Below are 18,995 nucleotides of genomic sequence, written 5' to 3' on the forward strand. Positions count from 1 at the left end.
ATGTAGTTTATTGATGCATAGAGTTCATGGGAATCTGTCAATCTTCATATTTAATATTCAAGACTACTGTGCTTCAAGTTTTTCCTCGCTGTAAAATTGCCCACCACTAGATGACACTGTTATTCAATGATCCAGGAATAACTTACGAATTATTGACAAAGACTAGAATGTTGCTGCTGCTGTCCTTTCTTTTATGGGTTCCTATCTGGTGTACATTTCATTTATTAAACGGATACTTCTGAGACCTATATCTCTCTTTTATTGATAAATGTTCTTACTTTTACATTCATCATAACTATTCAAATGAGCATCATAGAGCGTGTGATTTAGTACAAATCGGTAAGAAAACTCCAGGCATTTGACTTACTCCAACAGATTGGTTGCCCAAAATCAGAGGAAGAGTGAGTCAGTTAAAAAGGGATTCATATTTAATTCGACCACCGTGCATTTGTAATATCCAATTTCATACTTCTAATTTCAAACTCTCGATTCATGCATGGAGCACGTTATCCACGCAGGCGTAGCGGTTGGGTAGCCACCTATACACTAGTAACAGACGGACTAATAAGATCGGGCAGACAAACCCGTTCTTTGCCCTGACAGAATGGCATTTTTTTTCTCAATGACTGAATCTATACATTGATATATGGAGTCGCGACAAAGCGGGCAATTGGCAGGTATTTGGTTTGTGATGTTAATTCAGTATATCGTTTTGGGTGTACTGTTTTGTAGATGAGGTACTGTCTGGAGGCTAGCAATCCGAATTGTGCCCTGTGTCTGGCGCGGTTGTCAAACAGGCCGCAAATTGGATTTTGTTGCTGGGGAGGTGTCCTTTCACCTCGCTGCCAGTGCTAGCTAACGACGTTAGCTAGCTTGCTTTCTGATATGTGGGGTTGCTTGGGCTTGTCCAGGCACTTAGAGCTAGTGCATAAGGAAAGGACTAGCACTAATGGATAACCGTTTATCCAATTGGATATAGCTAGCTCGGTTGATCTAGCAAAATATATCCCGTCTTCGAAGGTATTTGAGACATTTTGTTTTATCTATGAAGTATGATCATTCAGCTGTATTAGCTAGCGTGGCTAGAATGGTTCACATGGCTAACGTGGTATCTGGTGGTAACCTGCTGTACTGTGCTGGTTAACGTCAGAATAATATTGGCCAACTAGCTGGCTTTCTGTTCGACTCCGACCTGACCCGTCGTCAAACATGAATAGAATAGTTATCGTTAAGCAAGATAAACCATATTGACTACAGTACCAAGCTATCTATCACTACTAGGTAAAGTTTTGCATTTTGGAGTACACACAATGTAAGATGGGAAGCTTACTGGCTGGATATATGGACCTCAGACCTTGTGATTACAGGGAGGCCACCCTGTCAATGAATGGCGCCAGTGGGTTTACAAACTAGCAATTGTGTTGGATACAAATCACTGCTGAAATGAGCATTTCATTAGATATGATGCGTAACAAGGGATGCACATCTTGCATCTGTATTGCGATGTAGCGAGCTAGCTCATCCTCCACCACTAACAATGTTGCTAACCTACTAGCTAGCCTAGCTATTGTAGCAAATGTTAAGAAACAATGCTTTGCCTCCATGTACCGTTACAGACATTTCTCATTGACATGTGTGGGATTGTATTTTGAAGGCATGGCCGTGGACCTGTGTGCTGCTCGTAACAGCACCCGAAGAAAAATGGATTCGGCAGGGGTTGGTGAAGGGACAATGGAGATAGTACCTTTGGAAATGTACGACTCAGCCAGAGCGAAAATAGACGCGAACCTAAGGTGGCTGTTCGCCAAAGCATACGGCATCGGTAAGATATTTCAGTATTTAACCATGAACCCCCCCCCCCCTTTGTAACACACAACACACACTGCTAGACGCCTCGCTCACACCTTGTTATGGACACCTGTAGGGACCTTGAAACACCCTGGATGCGCATACCCGTTTTCAAGTTTGTAAAGATGGTGTCATGCTGTACCGCTCAAGAATGCACTGAACAGAAACGAATTATGTCTCTGGATGATACATGTCTTAGACTGTCATCGGCTAATGTGTGGGTAATGCAGAGCTAGATATTAGCTAGTTCCTTTTACCATACAAAATATCAGAATCATTGTCGACGTCACTTGTTTGGACATACAGTCTGATAGACAGTGATGGAGTAGATCTCAGTGGCGAGGACAGGCCAATGTGATGTTTTCCTTATATTAGACATGAATTCTGATACCTCACTGCAATGAGAGTAAAAATGCATGCAATATCGACTGTCAACTAAGCAAGCTTAGTGTTTAGGAATAGTGCATCGTCCATGCTGTAACTAAAGGTGCATTTGGCATTCGTACACACTCTGTCAAATGCATGTAGTAACATAGGGATTCCTAAGAAGAGCAATCAGCCCAAAGCATGCCTGGTTCCTCTTAGCTGTGTACTGATCTGCTGGAGAACGTTGCGCAGTCGAGGGGACTTGTGTGAGACTGTTGACCTGATTTTTCCCAGAGCACAGTACTCTGGTTCAGCATTTTTAATTGCTAAACAGTGGGGTCAGAGCAGTGTGTCATGGGGTGTGCACCTTAAACGGGAGGAGCCCTAATGGTGCCCAATCTAGTGTTCCCATTAATATTGTTCCAAGGTTTCTTAGCAACAGCCAAGATAGCAGTAGACATTACGTTGAACTTCAACTGTATCCTTCTGCTAAGGATCCAGATTTAGACATGGCAACTTGACTGCATCCTCAAACTTGGGAACGAAAACGACGTATTTTCTTCTTAAATATTGTTTTTCCTCGCTGTAGCCATTACAGGGATTTCACAATGTCACTCAGCCAAGGCTTTTAATGGGATACCAAATGTTGGCCTTGAGCCCGTCTCAGGCTTAGCACTCCACCTGTGCATGCATCCTCGATGCGGCCCACTCATGCTCAAGCATTTCCTCGTACGTCTAAATGCAGGCAGTCAAGTTGAACTTGAACGTCGCTCCCATGCGCGGGCCTCAGAGCTGAAGCGGCCTAATTGGCTCTGACGAGGAGAGCTGCCTGCCACTCCCCGGCCTCTGCAGAACATGCTGTCTGCTAGCCCGGCCAGGAGCCTTAAACAGATGACATCCCAGCACGGCTGGACAACAGAGCCCATCCGCAGGAGGGAGGGCTGGATGGGACTGAGATCACAACAGGGATGATGGTAGAACCATCCTACTGGCCAGTGGAGATGTGCGACCGTAAATGATTCTTGAAGCATGATGAACATGAAGCATGTTTACTCGGCCGGGTGATGCTGTATCGTGAAGAATGCGGTTGCGGTCGGCTGCAGAGGTTACTGCTCGTCGGACGTTTTGCACATGTCGATGGCACATTTGCATTCTGTGGTACCGTGGAGGCTGTTAGAGCTGCAAACGTGTTTGCATGAGAGTGTGTGTGTGAGTGTGTAAGGTACCCAGTCATTTAAAACCTGCCTGATTCAGCTTCCTTCGCCCTGCGTGTGAGTCAGAGCAGTGTCAGTTTCGGGAGAGGCTCTGTGTGGTGAAGTGGTTTAACGGGCCAATCTTCAAGCCCTGGCCGTAGACCACCTGCCCCTCCCGGCAGTAGACCCCCCCCACCACTCCCCTCCTCCCTCCCCCAGCTCCCCAGCAGTTAAATATTTCAGCCAGGCTGGGGGGCGGGGCAGCCTCTGCCACACAGAGTCACCGTCTCCTGGGTGAAGCGAGTCGTGAAGACCCCGTCCGGGGGCCAGACACCTTTTGTTTCCCCAACAATCCGCCTTACTGTTGAGATGCCTGAAGCCTGCTGACTCGGCGGAGATTGGGCTCAGGCCCCGCCGTCGATGGCCCTTAATGTGGAAAAGCAGCGCGGGCTGGATGCACAACAAGCTTGTTAGCCCCCCTCTTAAGGGGGCTTTCAGCGGTGCTGGCTTTCCGTCGCGAGGCAGGATCTCCGGGATTGACGTGCTGTCAAGCATCATCGTGAGCGGCAGTGTTTGTTGGGTCAGCCGACGCCTTCACCGTGCACCTGCGTGGCGGTAGGGGTTGGGCTGCGTGCGTGAGTCTTCTCGCTGCACGCGTGCTGGTCACGGTTTGCGAGGGGAAAGAAAGGGTGGCATATTCATATTCCTCTTCATGTTCCTGAAGAGGATTTTGCCAAGTTAGTGTTACAAGCGGTACATCGAGTCAATCTAGCACCGTGATTGTGCCTGCTGTGCTGTAGCAACCCAGGAGACTTGAAGGCCCGATACACCATAAAATAGGACTCAAACACGGGGTTTGACATGAATGGGTTTTTACTAAAGGGTTTCAGGGTAAGGGTAGTGGGACAAACTTTAAATTAGGGGTCTTCCCATCCGGGGTTTGTGGTCCTTCACGAAGTGCGGTTCTGGGGGGTCAAAGCAGAGGGAAAGTAACAGCAACGTAATAGCAGCGTTCCTCCAGGGTTGTCTCTCTGGTTCTCTCTCCCCCTGCGGCCTTGGCCTGGCTCCCCTTTAAGCGCTGGCCTGATTGCCTGATGGGCTCCAGGTGTGACCAGTGCCATGTGCCAGGGGTTGCAGCACCTCGACCGGCAGGTAGACTCCCTCTATCACCTCCCCCAATTGAAGTTGACGGACCCGGCTTTGGGGTCGGATTGGCTGGTCTGACTCCCCTGGTTTGCTACACTGCCTGCATTCTGTTGTTGGGCAGAAGTTGAAAGGAGAGAAGCCTTCCTTGCCGTTTATAGGGAAAGGAGAAGGCTACGAGAGGAGCTATCTGTCAGAGGCTAGAGCAGAAGTCAAGGATGAGAACATTCAAATCTGAATAATGGAGTTGGATTATTTTTACTGGCCACAACACCTGCATTTGGCTAAAGTGCATTTGTGTCCTGTTGGACGTTCCCCTGCCTCCCCCAGCCTAATGGTTATGAACTTGTTTAAAGAGGCCAGACTCCTTTCCTTATAAGGTATTTTTTGGGTTTTCGACATGACTTCATCCTTCAAACAGAGCAGCCTGTTCTTTTCCAAGGCCTTGGCTTGTAGGCTTTTGTTATCGTGCTGGCGGACTCTGTGTACTAAGTACCTGAGCTGTATAGTGCTTGAAGTCTGTTTATCAGCTACCGTACGTGAGAAGTACCAACAGGCTGTTGTTTAATACTGTAGTACTAGCCTGTTGTTCTACTGCTGTTGTTGTATTGCTGTCGTACTGTGTCATCAGTAAGTACCGAGGAAATCTAACCCTTCACACATACAAATGCTGCTCCAAGCTCTGCTAACATTTGCTGCTCCAGATGTTGACCAAGTGTTGACATCAGAGCCAGCCACCCATGTAAAGAGCAGGAGTGAAGGATTATATTGCGTCGTTGCTCCACTAGCTTTACCCACAAATGAAATATAAAGTTATCTACAGTGCACTGCCCTTCTCCTACACAACACGTCCTGTGCCAAAAGACTGCTTTGGTTACAGCCTCATTTCAGAACGCGAGAGCGTTAGCCAAAACAAGGGGAGACCTACTTACAGTCCTCCTCGATCACAGATCAAAACATCCGCCTGCCCTTCACCAAACGACGGCCCCCTCCAAACGCCCTGTCTAGCCTCATTCCGGGGGGGAACCGCCGTGTTTGTCCCAGCCGCATCCCCCTCACCTTTCCCCCCTCCCCCTCCTCCCACCAGACCACATCCCGGAGGACCTGCGGGACCCCTTCTACACAGACCAGTACGACCAGGAGCACATCAAGCCCCCCGTCATCCAGATGCTGCTGTCGGGCGAGCTGTACCGCCGCGTGTGCGCCCTCATCCTGAAGACGGGCCAGGCGGCCGCGCTGCAGTCGCACCTCTCCGTCATCCAGGCGCTCGCCCGCAAGGGCATCTACGTCACCGAGGGCGACGGCTCGCCCGTGGCCGAGGACGACCTGGCTGGCATGCCCATCAAGATGGTGAGCGGGGTGGGGGACGGGGGGGATTGGTGGGGGACGGGGGGAGGGATGAATGCCCAGGATGGATGGACGCATGGAGGGGTGAATACCCAGGATGGATGGACAGATGGATGCATGGAGGGGTGAATGCCCAGGATGGATGGACAGATGGACGCATGGTGTTCAAGTCGGTGTGTTTGGATCAGACCCTTGTAGGTGTGAACCAGCCTGTCCCAGACACAGTTACATGAAGCTGCAGGAAGTCGGCCTCCTCCACAGCAGATGGCACGATAGGTAACAGAGGTCACTTCCTGTTCCAGAATGATCTCATCCCATTAACCAGTAAAAGGAGCTATTGTTCCCCACCTATCTCCTTCTGGCATCTCGGCACAGGGTGAGCTTTTTGAACCTACAGGTGTATCCCTAGGGATGGCCTTGCTAGCTGTGCTTCCTTCAATGTACAGTTTTAATATTAGATAAAAGAGGGATGGATTGAGTGTGAGGGGTGCAAAAGTCAGTAGATGGTCATCATGGTTACAGTCTGTGTCCAGTCAGCCAGTCAGGCTGGGCGCCAGATGTTTTATGGAGCTGTGCTAGCTTGTCTGACCTAGCAGACCTGGCCAGACCTGGTAATGTTTCGCAGCTGAGCTTTGGCTACGCATTAGTGTCCAGTGCACCCAGGACACCCTATCAACACGCAAGCTGCATTACCATAGGTTAGATGTCAGTACCAGTTGGTCTTTGCTCATATGGGATGACATACAGCATTTTTTTTCCCCAAGATACACTTTAATATTGCAACGTGGCACTAAGAGCTTTTAAACAGTCTGTCCTCCATTGTTGCCACGGAAACTTGGACTAAAGACTAGGCTTGCTTCCTTGGCTGGCTGGTCTGGGATGTGTCTGGCTGGTCTGGGATGCGTCTGGCTGGTCTGGGATGCGTCTGGCTGGTCTGGGATGTGTCTGGCTGGTCTGGGATGCGTCTGGCCGGTCTGGGATGCGTCTGGCCGGTCTGGGATGCGTCTGGCTGGTCTTGGATGCGTCTGGCTGGTCTGGGACCCGTCTGGCCGGTCTGGGATGCGTCTGGCTGGTCTTGGATGCGTCTGGCTGGTCTGGGACCCGTCTGGCTGGTCTGGGATGTGTCTGGCTGGTCTGGGATGTGTCTGGCTGGTCTGGGATGTGTCTGGCTGGTCTGGGATGTGTCTGGCTGGTCTGGGACGTGTCTGGCTGGTCTGGGACGAGTCTGGCTGGTCTGGGATGTGTCTGGGGCGTGAATGTATGTTTTCAACAGTAGGCGAGGCTTAACTCCCTGGAAGAAGAGCAGAGCTTTCTAAGACTGGATGAGACAACCTGCCGGATGCTGACTTGAGGCGATGTTACCATGGCAACGTGTGTGTGTGTGTGTGTGAATCTGAGAGCAGCCATACTATACAGGCTGAAGAGTACAGTACTGTATTGTATATGTACTCAGTTAGTTCCCATTGGACCGGTTCTACGTCTGACCCATGTAAACACACCCCCATGACTCCCCAGAGCGCCCACATCCCCATGATCGACGCCCTGATGATGGCCTACACAGTGGAGATGATCAGCATCGAGAAGGTGGTGGCCTGCGTCAAGCGCTTCTCCACCTTCAGCGCCTCCAAGGAGCTGCCCTTTGACCTGGAGGACGCCATGGTCTTCTGGATCAACAAGGTGACGCACGCACAATCTCTCTCACACAGACACACAGCTGCTGCCCATACCTCAAGTTACATTTAGTCATTTAGCAGACGCTCTTATCCAGAGCGACTTACAGTAAGTAAAGGAACATTCCCCCAAAGGAAAGTAGGGTGAAGTGCCTTACCCAAGTACACAAAGTCATTTGACACGTCCGGGAATTGAACCAGCGACTTTCTGATTACTAGCCCGAGTCCCTAACCGCTCAGCCAACTGACTCTCAAGTTATAAACATCTTACAGAGATATGAACTCGTCACACGGCTACGAATGAACGGTAGACTCTGTTGGTGGCATTTGTCTTCACTCTCAGCCAGACTCCAGAGAGACAGCCCCATGTGACCCCCTGCTCCCCCGCCCCCCCCCCCATCCCAGTCCTCTCCACAGCAACGTCTCCAGGGTAACGAGGAGAGCTAACTCCTCGCTTGTCCTCCTCCGCAGGTCAACATGAAGATGAGGGAGATCACCGAGAGAGAGTTCAAAGCCAAGCAGCACCCGCTGGACTCCCCCAGCCACCACAAGGTAATGGAGTCCCACGGCTCTCCAGTCGCCAGCCCCGCAACAAGAACAGCAGCCGACTGCTGCTGCTCAGAGCCAAAATGGCCGACGAGCCGCGACGACAACCGATGTCGTCGTAAGCGGCATGTTGGTTTAACCTAATTTGTCTGGGTCGGCATTTCCCCAAGACAAAGCTGAAAGGCCTTCCTGAAACAGTTAGCGGTTTGTAATGCCATTTTGTCGCAGGTAACATTTAGGAGTGGAAAGAACCTGGAATCAGATTCCGGTTTTCCTGACCTTTTGGCCTATTGACCTTTTGACTCCTAACCCCTCCCCACCCCCTGTGTCTCCCTCCCCTCTGTCCCTGCTGTCTGGATAGTCTCCTTCCAAATGGTATTGGAAACTAGTACCTGTAAGTTGGCTGTTAGTCGTCCCCCCCCCCCACACACACTTGCACCCAGGCACGTCCAACACTACTGGAAAGGATTCCAACCTGCTGCCGTGTTTGAGGCAGCCTGCCTGGTGCCGCAGCACCAGGAGATTGTTCCAGAAGGGAGAACCCCCACCCTCAGGGTTCTCCAGGCAAGCCAGGCTTAAGTCACACACTCGTGAGTCTGAGAGGGCTTCCAGTACTGTTCTGACACCCCGGCCTGTTGCACGTCTAGTTCTGTGTCGATGTGTACTCGCACACACGCGCGCACGCGTGCGCACGCATACACACGCGCCACCATGACTCATCCAGACCATCGTGTGCTGCTTGTCGCTGTGCTCGGGGCACGAGTGGCTCTCCAAAACGGCGCCCAAGCTTCCTCGGTGTCGTCGTTGGGGCAGTGTTGTCGTGCTGGGCCAAGTTCTGTGTGTGTGTTTTGGACAAACCCCCCCCCCCCCCAAAAACGGTGTGCTTTGTTTCATTTCAAGCTTTGTCCGTTTTATATAACCGTGTCTGAGAGGGAGGGAGGGAGGGCGTGTGAAGACAAAGGTGCGAAAAGAGGATCTTGGCTGTCGGCAGAGCCAATCCTCCTTTGTCCAACCCTTGTCTTTCTCAGGTGCTCATCAACATAAGAACACCATGTCATCCCGCCCCTTCACTCTCTGTGCCACCCTGCCCCAATTAGCTACCCACAAGTGGCCGACACCCAAGTGACAGTCCACGGCTGCCAATCTGTGACTTCCATGTCACCCTGCCATATCAATATTGCTCCACTCCACCCCACCCATCTCCACACGCACACACACACACACACACGCACACACTGGGTCTGATTCAGGAGAGTGGAACGTTAACACTGAAACAGCGTTCAGATAGAAACGTAGTGATACAGGCCTGACTCACTCAAGTCTTATCCTGCGTTCACACTGCAGCGACGCGATGCGAGGATGGAGCCAGGCGAATTGCTTGCGTGGTGCATTGTGGGTAGGCGAGCAATGGCGTGCGCTTCGCGTCGCTGCAATGTGAACGCAGGGTTAGGCGTGTTAAGACAGAGAAAGAGAGAGACTCGAACAGGTCTCGTCAGTGCTTTTTTATGTGTGCATTGCCAACGTTGCACCTCCTGTGAGAAATACCCCCCCCTCTCCCTCCTCAAGATTGGGTGTGTTCTGGCTGTCCTGCTCACTAGCGTCTCGCTGTCTCCCCCCGGTGGTCAGGTGCGGTACCGCAGGGAGCAGGGCTCGGGGCGGCAGCTCTCCTACTTCCCCCTGCTGGAGGACCTGATGAGGGACGTGTGTGACGGCGCGGCGCTGCTCACCCTGGTCCACTATTACTGCCCCGACCTCATGAAGCTGGACGGTATGGACACACACACACACACACACGTTCAAGTTCAAGTCTTTTATTTGTCAGGTACACAGAACAGCACAAGGTCAGACTGGGCACTGAAATTCTTAAGACAAGACGACGCAAGCACCTGGCATAACATATAAGTACACAGATCATAATTTACATCTATGCTGAGCTTAAATAAGTGAAACTTTCTAAATATACAGATAGCAATAAATAATACACTATACTAACCCTAAATGCACATAAAACCTATTTCAACCCTATAACCTATTCTAACCTAAGTGGAGTACAGTACAATAGCGCAAAATTGCAGATCAATGACCATACAGGAGCCTGGTGGCGAGGTACAGTGAGGTACAGTAGTGCAGTGTTACTGATAGTGCAACCAGTAGCTGAAAGTGACAGTGTATAAGTGACTAGTGTGCAGTAAATCATTGGCCATATCAGAGTCCATTCAGAAGCCTGATGGCCCTTGGGTAGAAGCTGTTGTCCAGTCTGCGTGTGCGCGACCGGATGCTGCGGTAACGCATGCCAGAAGGCAACGGGGTAAAGAGACTGAAGGACGGGTGGGAACAATCTCTTAGAATCCTGCTAGCTTTCCTGAGGCAACGTGTGTGGTAGGTGTCCTGTAGGGCTGGGAGCTTCCTGCCAATGATGAACTCAGCAGAACGGACCGCACTTCGTAGGGCCTTGCGGTCCCAGTCTGTGCAGCTCCCATACCACACTGTAATGCAACCAGACAGAATGCTCTCTATAGTGCATCTGTTAAAGTTAGTGAGGATGACTGAGTCCATACCAAACGTCTTCAGTCTCCTCAGGAAGAAGAGGCGTTTACGGGCCGATTTGACCACCTTGTCCGTGTGAACAGACCAGGTGAGGTCGTTATTGTAAGGGTAGCGCTTCCAAGTGCTGTGGCAGGGGACGCTTGTCATTCCCACTGAACACTAAGGCATCATGTCTGGAGGATTTATCCCCGACTCGGAACGCCCCGACTCCCAACGGCACAGAACCCCGCTCAACTGGCATGAAACACTCCTCCACTAGGGGGCGCCACAAGTCGTCGAGACATCTGCAACCGTGCTCCGTCCTGAACTAGCCCGGTGTGTGTGTGTCTCTCCCCCCAGACATCTGCTTGAAGGAGGTGACCTCCATAGCAGACAGCCTTTACAACATCCAGCTGCTCAAGGAGTTTGCCAGCGAGTATCTCAACAAGAGCTTCTACCTGAGCATGGAGGACATGCTCTACGCCCCCATGGTGCTGAAGGTGAGCCGTCACGCAGACGAGAGGCCACCAGGGAACTGCAGAGAGTGAACCCGATGAACGTGAAGGCACCCGAATGTGCTCGCTTGCAGTTTTCTAACCGTGTTGCCTGTGTGTGTGTGTGTGTGTGTGTGTGTGTGTGTGTGTGTGTGTGTGTGTGTGTGTGTGTGTGTGTGTGTGTGTGTGTGTGTGTGTGTGTGTGTGTGTGTGTGTGTGTGTGTGTGTGTGTGTGTGTGTGTGTGTAGCACAACGTCATGGTGTTCATCGCCGAGCTCTTCTGGTGGTTTGAGACGGTCAAGCCGGACTTTGTCCAGCCCAGGGACGTCCAGGAGCCGAAGGACGGTAAGAACCGGAGACGTTGTGTCGTTTTTCTTCTGAGGCTGGCAGTGGCTTGCTGGGAAATGCTGGTCAACCTGAATGACAAGGGAGCACTGCGCTCAAACGAATTCCAGGGTTAAGCGACTCGCTCATGCTCTATATATAGACGACATCGGTCGCATGTATTGTCCCTCTATCGCGGCACAGTTTACAGTAACATGCTGATGTCGATTGCCAGAACGCAGACAGGAAACACATAGGCATAGACCCGCCCTTAGTGACTCATACTCTTTTGATTGGCGGCTGTCCTGTCCTGTCACAGTCCGAGCCATAGCTCAGCCGAAGAGTGCCCGGCCCACGGTTCCCATCTCCAACGCCACCAAGCGGAGCTTCCTGGTCACGCCGGGGATCTGCGAGGCCTCGCTCTCAGCCCAAAGCAGCCCAGAGGCCTGTAACAGGTACTTCCTGCACCCCGAAGACTCGGAGCATCTGTAAGTCTCTCCTTAAGCTTCTGACCCTTAACTGTCTAGCTCCTTAACCTTTTGACCCTAAACCTTCTGACCCTTAACCCTCTAACCCCTAGCTCCTTAACCTTCTAGTTCCTTAACCTTCTGACCCTTACCCCTCAACCCCCCTCTCAACCCCCCTATCTCCTTAACCTTCTAGTTCCTTAACCTTCTAACTCCATAACCTGCTGACCCTTACCCCTCAAACTCCCCATCTCCTTCAACTTCTAGTTCTATAACTTACTAGTTCCTTAACCTTCTAGCTCCTCAACCTTCTGACCTTTACTCCTGAAACCCCCTATCTCCTTAACCTTCTAGCTCCTTAACATTCAGACCCGTAACCCTCTAACCCCTATCTCCTTAACCTTCTAGTTCCTTAACCTTCTGACCCTTACCCCTCAACCCCCCTATCTCCTTAACCTTGTAACTCCTTAACCTTGTAGCTCCTTAACCTTCTGACCCTTACCCCTCTAACCCCCCATCTCCTTTACCCTGTAATGCCTTAACCTTCTTACTCCTTAACCCTCTAAGGGGAGGGAGGTTGTTCTTCAATTATTCTGCTCAAATACAGATCATGGCAATAATGAGCATTTTGAAAGTGTTCTCTGAGCCGATCAGGTTCCGAAGGCCTTTCCTCGAGAAGCCTTGCACAGTTGGGACTGCTGAGGGGCAGTGTTGGGGTGATGGTGATGGACTGACACTACTGCTGTGCTGTGTTCCTCACTCCTGTCTTTCGCAGTCCCAAAGGGGGTTCAGCCTTCAGCCCCTCTCACCCTCTCCTCCCTCTGAGACAGAGACAGCAGAAACAACACGGAGACGATGCCTCTGGTAAGACCTGCACACACCACATGCACTACTGTCATATACTAAAGGCCCAGGTAGTACAGTACGAAAGGCCCAGGTAGTACCATACTAAAAGCCCAGGTAGTACACTACCAAAGGCCCAGGTTAGTACACTACTAAAGGCCCAGGTAGTACACTACTAAAGGCCCAGGTAGTACACTACCAAAGGCCCAGGTAGTACACTACTAATGGCCCAGGTAGTACACTACCAAAGGCCCAGGTAGTACACTACTAATGGCCCAGGTAGTACACTACTAAAGGCCCAGGTAGTACGCTACCAAAGGCCCAGGTAGTACACTACCAAAGGCCCTGGTAGTACACTACCAAAGGCCAAGGAAGTACACTACCAAAGGCCCAGGTAGTACACTACCAAAGGCCCAGGTAGTACACTACTAACGGCCTAGGTAGTACACTACTAAAGTCCCAGGTAGTACACTACTAAAGGCCCAGGTAGTACACACACAGATAATGTTGGATTGTGTTTCTCTCTCCGTCCAGGCCTCAGACTCCGTTCCAACTCCCTGACCCATGCGGAAGGTCAGTCCAGGGGTGCAGGCGTGGTCTGCTCTGAAAGGAGACCCAGGTAAGGGAAGCCAGGTCACCTCTGCTACTGTCTCCTCTTGATCGGCCACTCAGAGATGGGAGTTGTCATGTTGCCCCTCCACTGTGTCCCCCTCCAGGCCGATGTCCACTTTAAACCCCCACCTTTTCCACTCTGCCACCGACAGCGATGTCGACGCGGCCTCTGGAGACAGCGTGAGCCTGGCCCGCTCCATCAGCAAGGACAGCCTGGCGTCCAACGTCGTCAACGTCACGCCCAAGCACCAGGTCCCTCAGGCCCACCAGATCCCCCAGGCCCAGGCGGGCCCTCGGAGGGTCAACGGCCACAGCCTGCTGGCCAACGTCAGCATGGAGGACCAGGAGGCGGAGGAGCTGGGGGTGGCGCCCCCTGCTGTGCAGCCCGGCGTTCCCACGTCCGGCGCCGCCGGGTCGACGCCGTCGCCCTCCGACACCAAAACGGACAGTTTTTACCTAGAACCACTAATGCCTGCCGTGTTGAAACCGGCGAAAGAGAAGTCTGTTTGCCTGAACAAGGAGGAGGAGAGTGGGGAGGCCCGATCTCTGGGGAGGGGCTTTCTACGGAGGGGAGAGGGGCCAGTGGCTGCAGCCAGGAGGAAAGCCCCCATCAGCCTTAACCAGACCTTTACCCCCACAACGAGCAGGGAATTGAGTCTGGTTGAAGAGCTGTCCCTGGAGGGTTCTCCAGCAGCCCCTGGGCCTCTCAGACCCTCGTCCCCCAGTGGCGCGGACCCTTCCTCCAGGGAGCCGGCCGAGGGCTTCTACCTCCACTCGGACCAGGAGGAGTCCGTTCAGGACCTGGAGCTGGAGGACGTGGACGAGGAAGACCTGGACGAGGCCCTCACCATCAAACACCCGCCCCTGTCCAGGAAGGCCTTCGAGGAGGACGAGGAGTCGGCCAAGCTCCAGGCGGACATGAACGTGAAGGAGCACCAGGACAAGGACGGCGACGGGGGCAGCGGGCGCTCCAGCCCCTGCCTCAGCGCCCACTCGCAGGCCAGCAGCCTGGCCAGCGGCGCCGTGCGCATGACCTCCTTCGCCGAGCGCAAGGCCCACCAGCAGCGTTTCGGCAGCAGCCACGACCTACGCTCCAGCGCCTCCAGCTCCCAGAGGACCACGCCGGACGGCTCCGAGTGCAGCGGGCCCCTCAGCCTGGGCTCCTCCTGGAGGCTGAAGAGGGACCAGAGCCCCTCCTCACCGCAGGGGGCCCGGCTGGGCGGCGGCGACGCCGCCGGCGGCGGAGGAGTCAACATGCTAGCCTCGGAGCTGGTGCAGCTCCACATGCAGCTGGAGGAGAAGCGCCGGGCCATCGAGCACCAGAAGAAGAAGGTGGAGTTGCTGTCTGCCCGGCAGAGGCAGAAGCTGGGCAAGGCCGCGTTCCTTCACATCGTCAAGAAGGGCAAGAGCGACACGCTTCCCGGCCCGCTCAAGGCGGCCGAGCCGCGGCCCAGGGAGGAGCCCGGCGCCGACGGAGGGAGCGGGTCCCTGGACGACTTGCGCGCAGGCGCGCTGAGGCGGGCCCCGTCGCCGGGCCGCTTGGAGTCGGGCGAGGAAGAACTGGATCTGAACGAGTGCAACCGCTCCATCGACATGCTCAACGAGGCCATCGGCAGCATCCAGCAGCAGATGATGCAGCTGTCCCTTCAGCAGGACCTCCTCATGAAGCAGAACGCGCAGCCCCCCCCCGCCGTCACGACCGCCGACAAGGCCGGCGACGCCAAGGTCAACCCCGCCGTCCACTTCGTCGATTCGGGAGTCGCCCCTCTCCGGAAACCACCCAAGCTGAGCTCAGCCAGGGGCACCAGGTCCAAACCCTCGGAGCTGAAGCTGGCTAAGGAACAGGGCCGGCAGGCGTCGCGGGCCCTCACCCCCACCCAGAGCCTGGATGCCGGGCCTCACCCGAGGCTGCACCCCGGCGGGCGCTCCCCCAGGACGGAACACCCCAGAGCCGCCTCCGCCGGAGAGACAATCAGCACAGCGGATAAAGCCGGCGGCCATCTTCGAGGTTCCACCTTCCGGCTTCACGACGAGGCTAACATGCGTCTGCCGGCGCGAGTCGACCTAGCGACCGTCGCCACCCCCGAAGTGTCCTTCGACGAGTGCCTATCCAGCACGCTCAGGGAGTCTGAGCTCAACTCCTCGGACGGCTCGGGGAAGGAGAACGTGCCGGAAGAAGAGGCGGCGGCGCGCAGCAAGGCCCACCTGATCGAGGTGGACCTGTCTGACCTGAGGGACCCTGAGGAGGACGGAGGCCAGGTGGGGCACGACGGCACTGCCGACGGAGGCGACGGGGAGCAGAAGTCTGGCTTGGGCTTCTTCTTCAAGGTAGTGTGTGTGTGAGAACACTGACAGTTTGGACACAGAGGGTTCACATCTCCTCCCAGCAGTAACTTAGCAATCTGCAGTAATGTTGTGTACAGTACCGAAAATAATTTGTCGTGTGTGTGTGCTGACTCCTGCTCCAGGATGAACAGAAGGCGGAGGACGAACTGGCGAAGAAGCGAGCGGCCTTCCTCCTGAAGCAGCAGAAGAAGGCCGAGGAGGCCCGTCTGCGTAAACAACAGCTGGAGGTTGAGACCGAGTTCAAACGCGACGAGGTCAGGTGCGTCGCGCCTTTCACCAACCAGAGCACAGCTACCAGGCCTTCTTCAACTGACTCGAATTTCATATTTGTTTTCACTCGACTTATCCTGAGGTCAACTCAACCTGGCTCCATAGCTGGGGGATGACCTCCACCTCTCATCCACTTTGGCTTCATACCACCGCTCCGGCCGCAGCAAACGTCGTAAAGAGATACAACTGTGGCCGTGTGTCTCTCTCCCCAGGCGCAAGGCTGAGGAGGACCGTCTCAGGAAGGAGGAGGAGAAGACCAGGAGGGAGCTCATCAAGCAGGACTACCTCCGGAGGAAGCAGAAGGAGATGTTTGAGGAGCAGGGCGTGACCAAGCCCGCCAAGCCCTCCAAGCCCACCAAGAAACAGAGACCCAAGCCCGTCCTCAGGGAGGAGTCCTCCAGCGACACCTTCTCCAAGTGCTCTTCGTCCACCCGTGAGTAACTCCCCATTTACAACGAGCTCATTCTGTCTTCCAAACCACCCAGTCCTGGTCCAGCAGGTTTCCGGAGCGCATATTAAGACATTTTCAGCAATGATTTGGGCTTAGGGTTAAGCACATGTCAAATTTTAACAGGATTATTTGAAGGATGTCTCCCACAGTCTGCAGCTGGTCCGAAGGGCTTCCCTGTTTGTGTAAGGACACTGTATGTGACTCTGAAGTGATGTGTGTGTGTGTGTGTGTGTGTGTAGCTGACAACCTGAGCAGTGCCCAGTCTGGCTCCAGTCTGTCCCTGGCCTCGGGCGCAACCAACGAGGCTGACAGCGTCAACTCTGGAGGAGCAAGCTCCCAGCGGTAAGCTCAGACCACCCTTGTGTGTGTTTGTGTGTTTGTTTTGTGTTCTGGTGCGTGGGGTCAGTGTGTGACGACGTCTCACTTGCGGCGCTCTCGGTTTCCCAGGGGAGAATCGGTGGAGTCGTTCCCTGGGTCGAGTCGCAATACCAGTCGCAACACGGAGCGGGACTGGGACAACGGCTCCACGGCTTCCTCCGTCACCTCCATGGCGGAGTACACCGGTAAGCGCGCCAATACGGAAGCCCTCAGGAGCCAAGAACCTCACGCCGTGCAGCTGTGTGAAAGCGTCACAGGTTTTCTTCCCCACTGGCCGGTCTGACTTCAGTTCCCCTCTTCTGGTTTGTCCGTCAGGCCCCAAGCTCTTCAAAGAGCCCAGTGCCAAGTCCAACAAGCCGATCATCCACAACGCCATCTCCCACTGCTGCCTGGCTGGAAAGGTCAACGAGCCCCAGAAGCTCGTCATCCTCGAGGTGAGCGCACAAACGCCATCCCTAAACCAGCGGTTCTCAACCCTGGTCCTCAGGGACCCCCTGTCCTGCATGTTTTAGATGTTTCCCTGCTCCAACACACCCGATTCCAATGAATGGGTCGTAATCTAGTTAAGCAGAAGCCCGTTAAAGACCTTTCATTTGAATGGTCGTTATTGACCCCCCCCCCCAGATGAATTATCATGGTTACCAGATGAATTATCAATCATCAACATCTGATGATGATGAACTCCTCATGATGCTTTGCCCATCCCCAGGAGCTGGATAAGTGCGAGTCCAACCACCTGATGATCCTGTTCCGGGACGGAGGCTGTCAGTTCCGCGCGCTCTACTCCTACCTCCCGGACTCGGAGGAGATCCACAAGCTGACGGGAAACGGCCCCAAGAGCATCGGCACGAAGATGATCGACAAGCTCTACAAGTACAGCTCAGACAGGAAGCAGTTCACCGTCATTCCCGCCAAAACGGTGTCGGTCAGCGTGGACGCCATCACCATCCACAACCACCTGTGGCAGGTCAAGAGGAGCACGGTGCCAAAGAAAAGTGGGAAATAACCGGAGCGGAACCTTGTCCTGCGCGCAGCCCCAGAAGCAACCCTTCAACCACTTTCGATCTCCTGGATAGATTTCATCGAAGTCCGCACTGCCACGAAAAACCTTCCGAGACAAAGCCACACGCCTGTATAACGAGAGCGTCTGTGGCTACTGGGAATGGTGTGTGAACAGACAGAACCATAGGTTTTGGTTACCGAAAGGGGGGCCGTAGATGGGAGAAGGGCATCGACGCAGTCCTCCTACATCTTGATGGGATCTGTCCAGGATGCTGTTGGGTCGTCTGGTTTTAAATACTGACATGAGCATGTGGGCATTTCGTCATGGTTTTTTTTTTTTTCCTCTCATGGTGGATTTGTTTTTACTTGAAGTATTTGTTGGTTTGGCAACGATGGTCAGAAGCTCATCTGCAACACTACCAGTCCTCGCGTTTCTGGAAAGCGGAGGGGTGCCTGAGCTCGAACGCACCTTGGGGCTGAACCCGGCCAGGACGTGCTGCTACAACAATCTCTCCGGAATGACTATCATCCAACAAGCATCGCCACGTTTGCCTCACCAGTCGACTCTAAACGTGCTGCTCTGAACTGTCCCCCCACCACCCAGTTATATCTGTATAACTGTCTCCCAGGACCCCCCCCCCCCCCCCCCCCAAGTCATCCATTGTTTGGCCTTCACACATCGTGGTACTGCTGTTTATACATTCAACCGCTATTAGAAGCAGATCAGCTGTAGCACTGGTGATTCTAGGAATTACGATGGTCGTTTTAAATACTTCTATCTCGCCTTTAACCCCTTCGCGCGGAGTTATCGAAGGGGACCAACGATAGTCTTTGGTACGAAAATGTCATTTTGATTTGTAAGTGTGTTTTTTCAACTAAGCGGATGTGCTGTTGTATCCAAGCTGATGCGTGTTTCGTCACAACACTAGAGCTAGTCGTGTTTCTCCACCGGGCACTGTTCTGTAGAAAGGTGCACTCTTCACGTTTCAAAGGCTTCCATCATGCAATCTTTACTCCTTCATTCCTTCTCTCCATGAGCTGCCTGCTGTCTGCTAGCTCTCTGAGAGGCTGGGCTGCAGCATATTTATAATGGGTTACTCTGTGCTGGACTGTGGCTTAATTATTTACCCACATTAAAGAACATTCCTGAAAGGTGTCCACAAACACTG

The 18,995-nt window shown here is 53.4% G+C and overlaps 1 protein-coding gene across 6 annotated transcripts; it reads left to right on the top strand.

The window, feature by feature from the left end:
- The first annotated feature begins 320 nt into the window (after positions 1–320).
- camsap1b (calmodulin regulated spectrin-associated protein 1b) lies at positions 321–18,995 on the top strand. Of its 6 annotated transcripts, none has more exons than XM_084694484.1 (18): positions 321–339; positions 1,655–1,822; positions 5,638–5,900; positions 7,413–7,574; positions 8,039–8,119; positions 9,740–9,881; positions 11,000–11,139; positions 11,382–11,478; positions 11,777–11,945; positions 12,700–12,788; positions 13,302–13,386; positions 13,484–15,707; positions 15,848–15,984; positions 16,208–16,428; positions 16,686–16,788; positions 16,894–17,009; positions 17,140–17,258; positions 17,534–18,995. In XM_084694484.1, exons 2-18 carry the CDS (start codon positions 1,657–1,659, stop codon positions 17,828–17,830), a joined length of 4,611 nt encoding a protein of 1,536 aa, XP_084550610.1. In that variant the 5' UTR covers positions 321–339; positions 1,655–1,656; the 3' UTR covers positions 17,831–18,995. The 6 variants fall into 6 exon arrangements, with proteins under 6 accessions (XP_084550610.1, XP_084550615.1, XP_084550613.1 ...); XM_084694487.1 differs by lacking the exon at positions 321–339 and adding an exon at positions 504–677 and having other exon boundaries at positions 13,532–15,707; XM_084694483.1 differs by lacking the exon at positions 321–339 and adding an exon at positions 505–677.

Source organism: Hypomesus nipponensis, chromosome 28 (genome assembly GCF_054491055.1).
Source record: "Hypomesus nipponensis isolate SF chromosome 28, ASM5449105v1, whole genome shotgun sequence".
In the NCBI taxonomy this organism is placed as follows: domain Eukaryota; kingdom Metazoa; phylum Chordata; class Actinopteri; order Osmeriformes; family Osmeridae; genus Hypomesus; species Hypomesus nipponensis.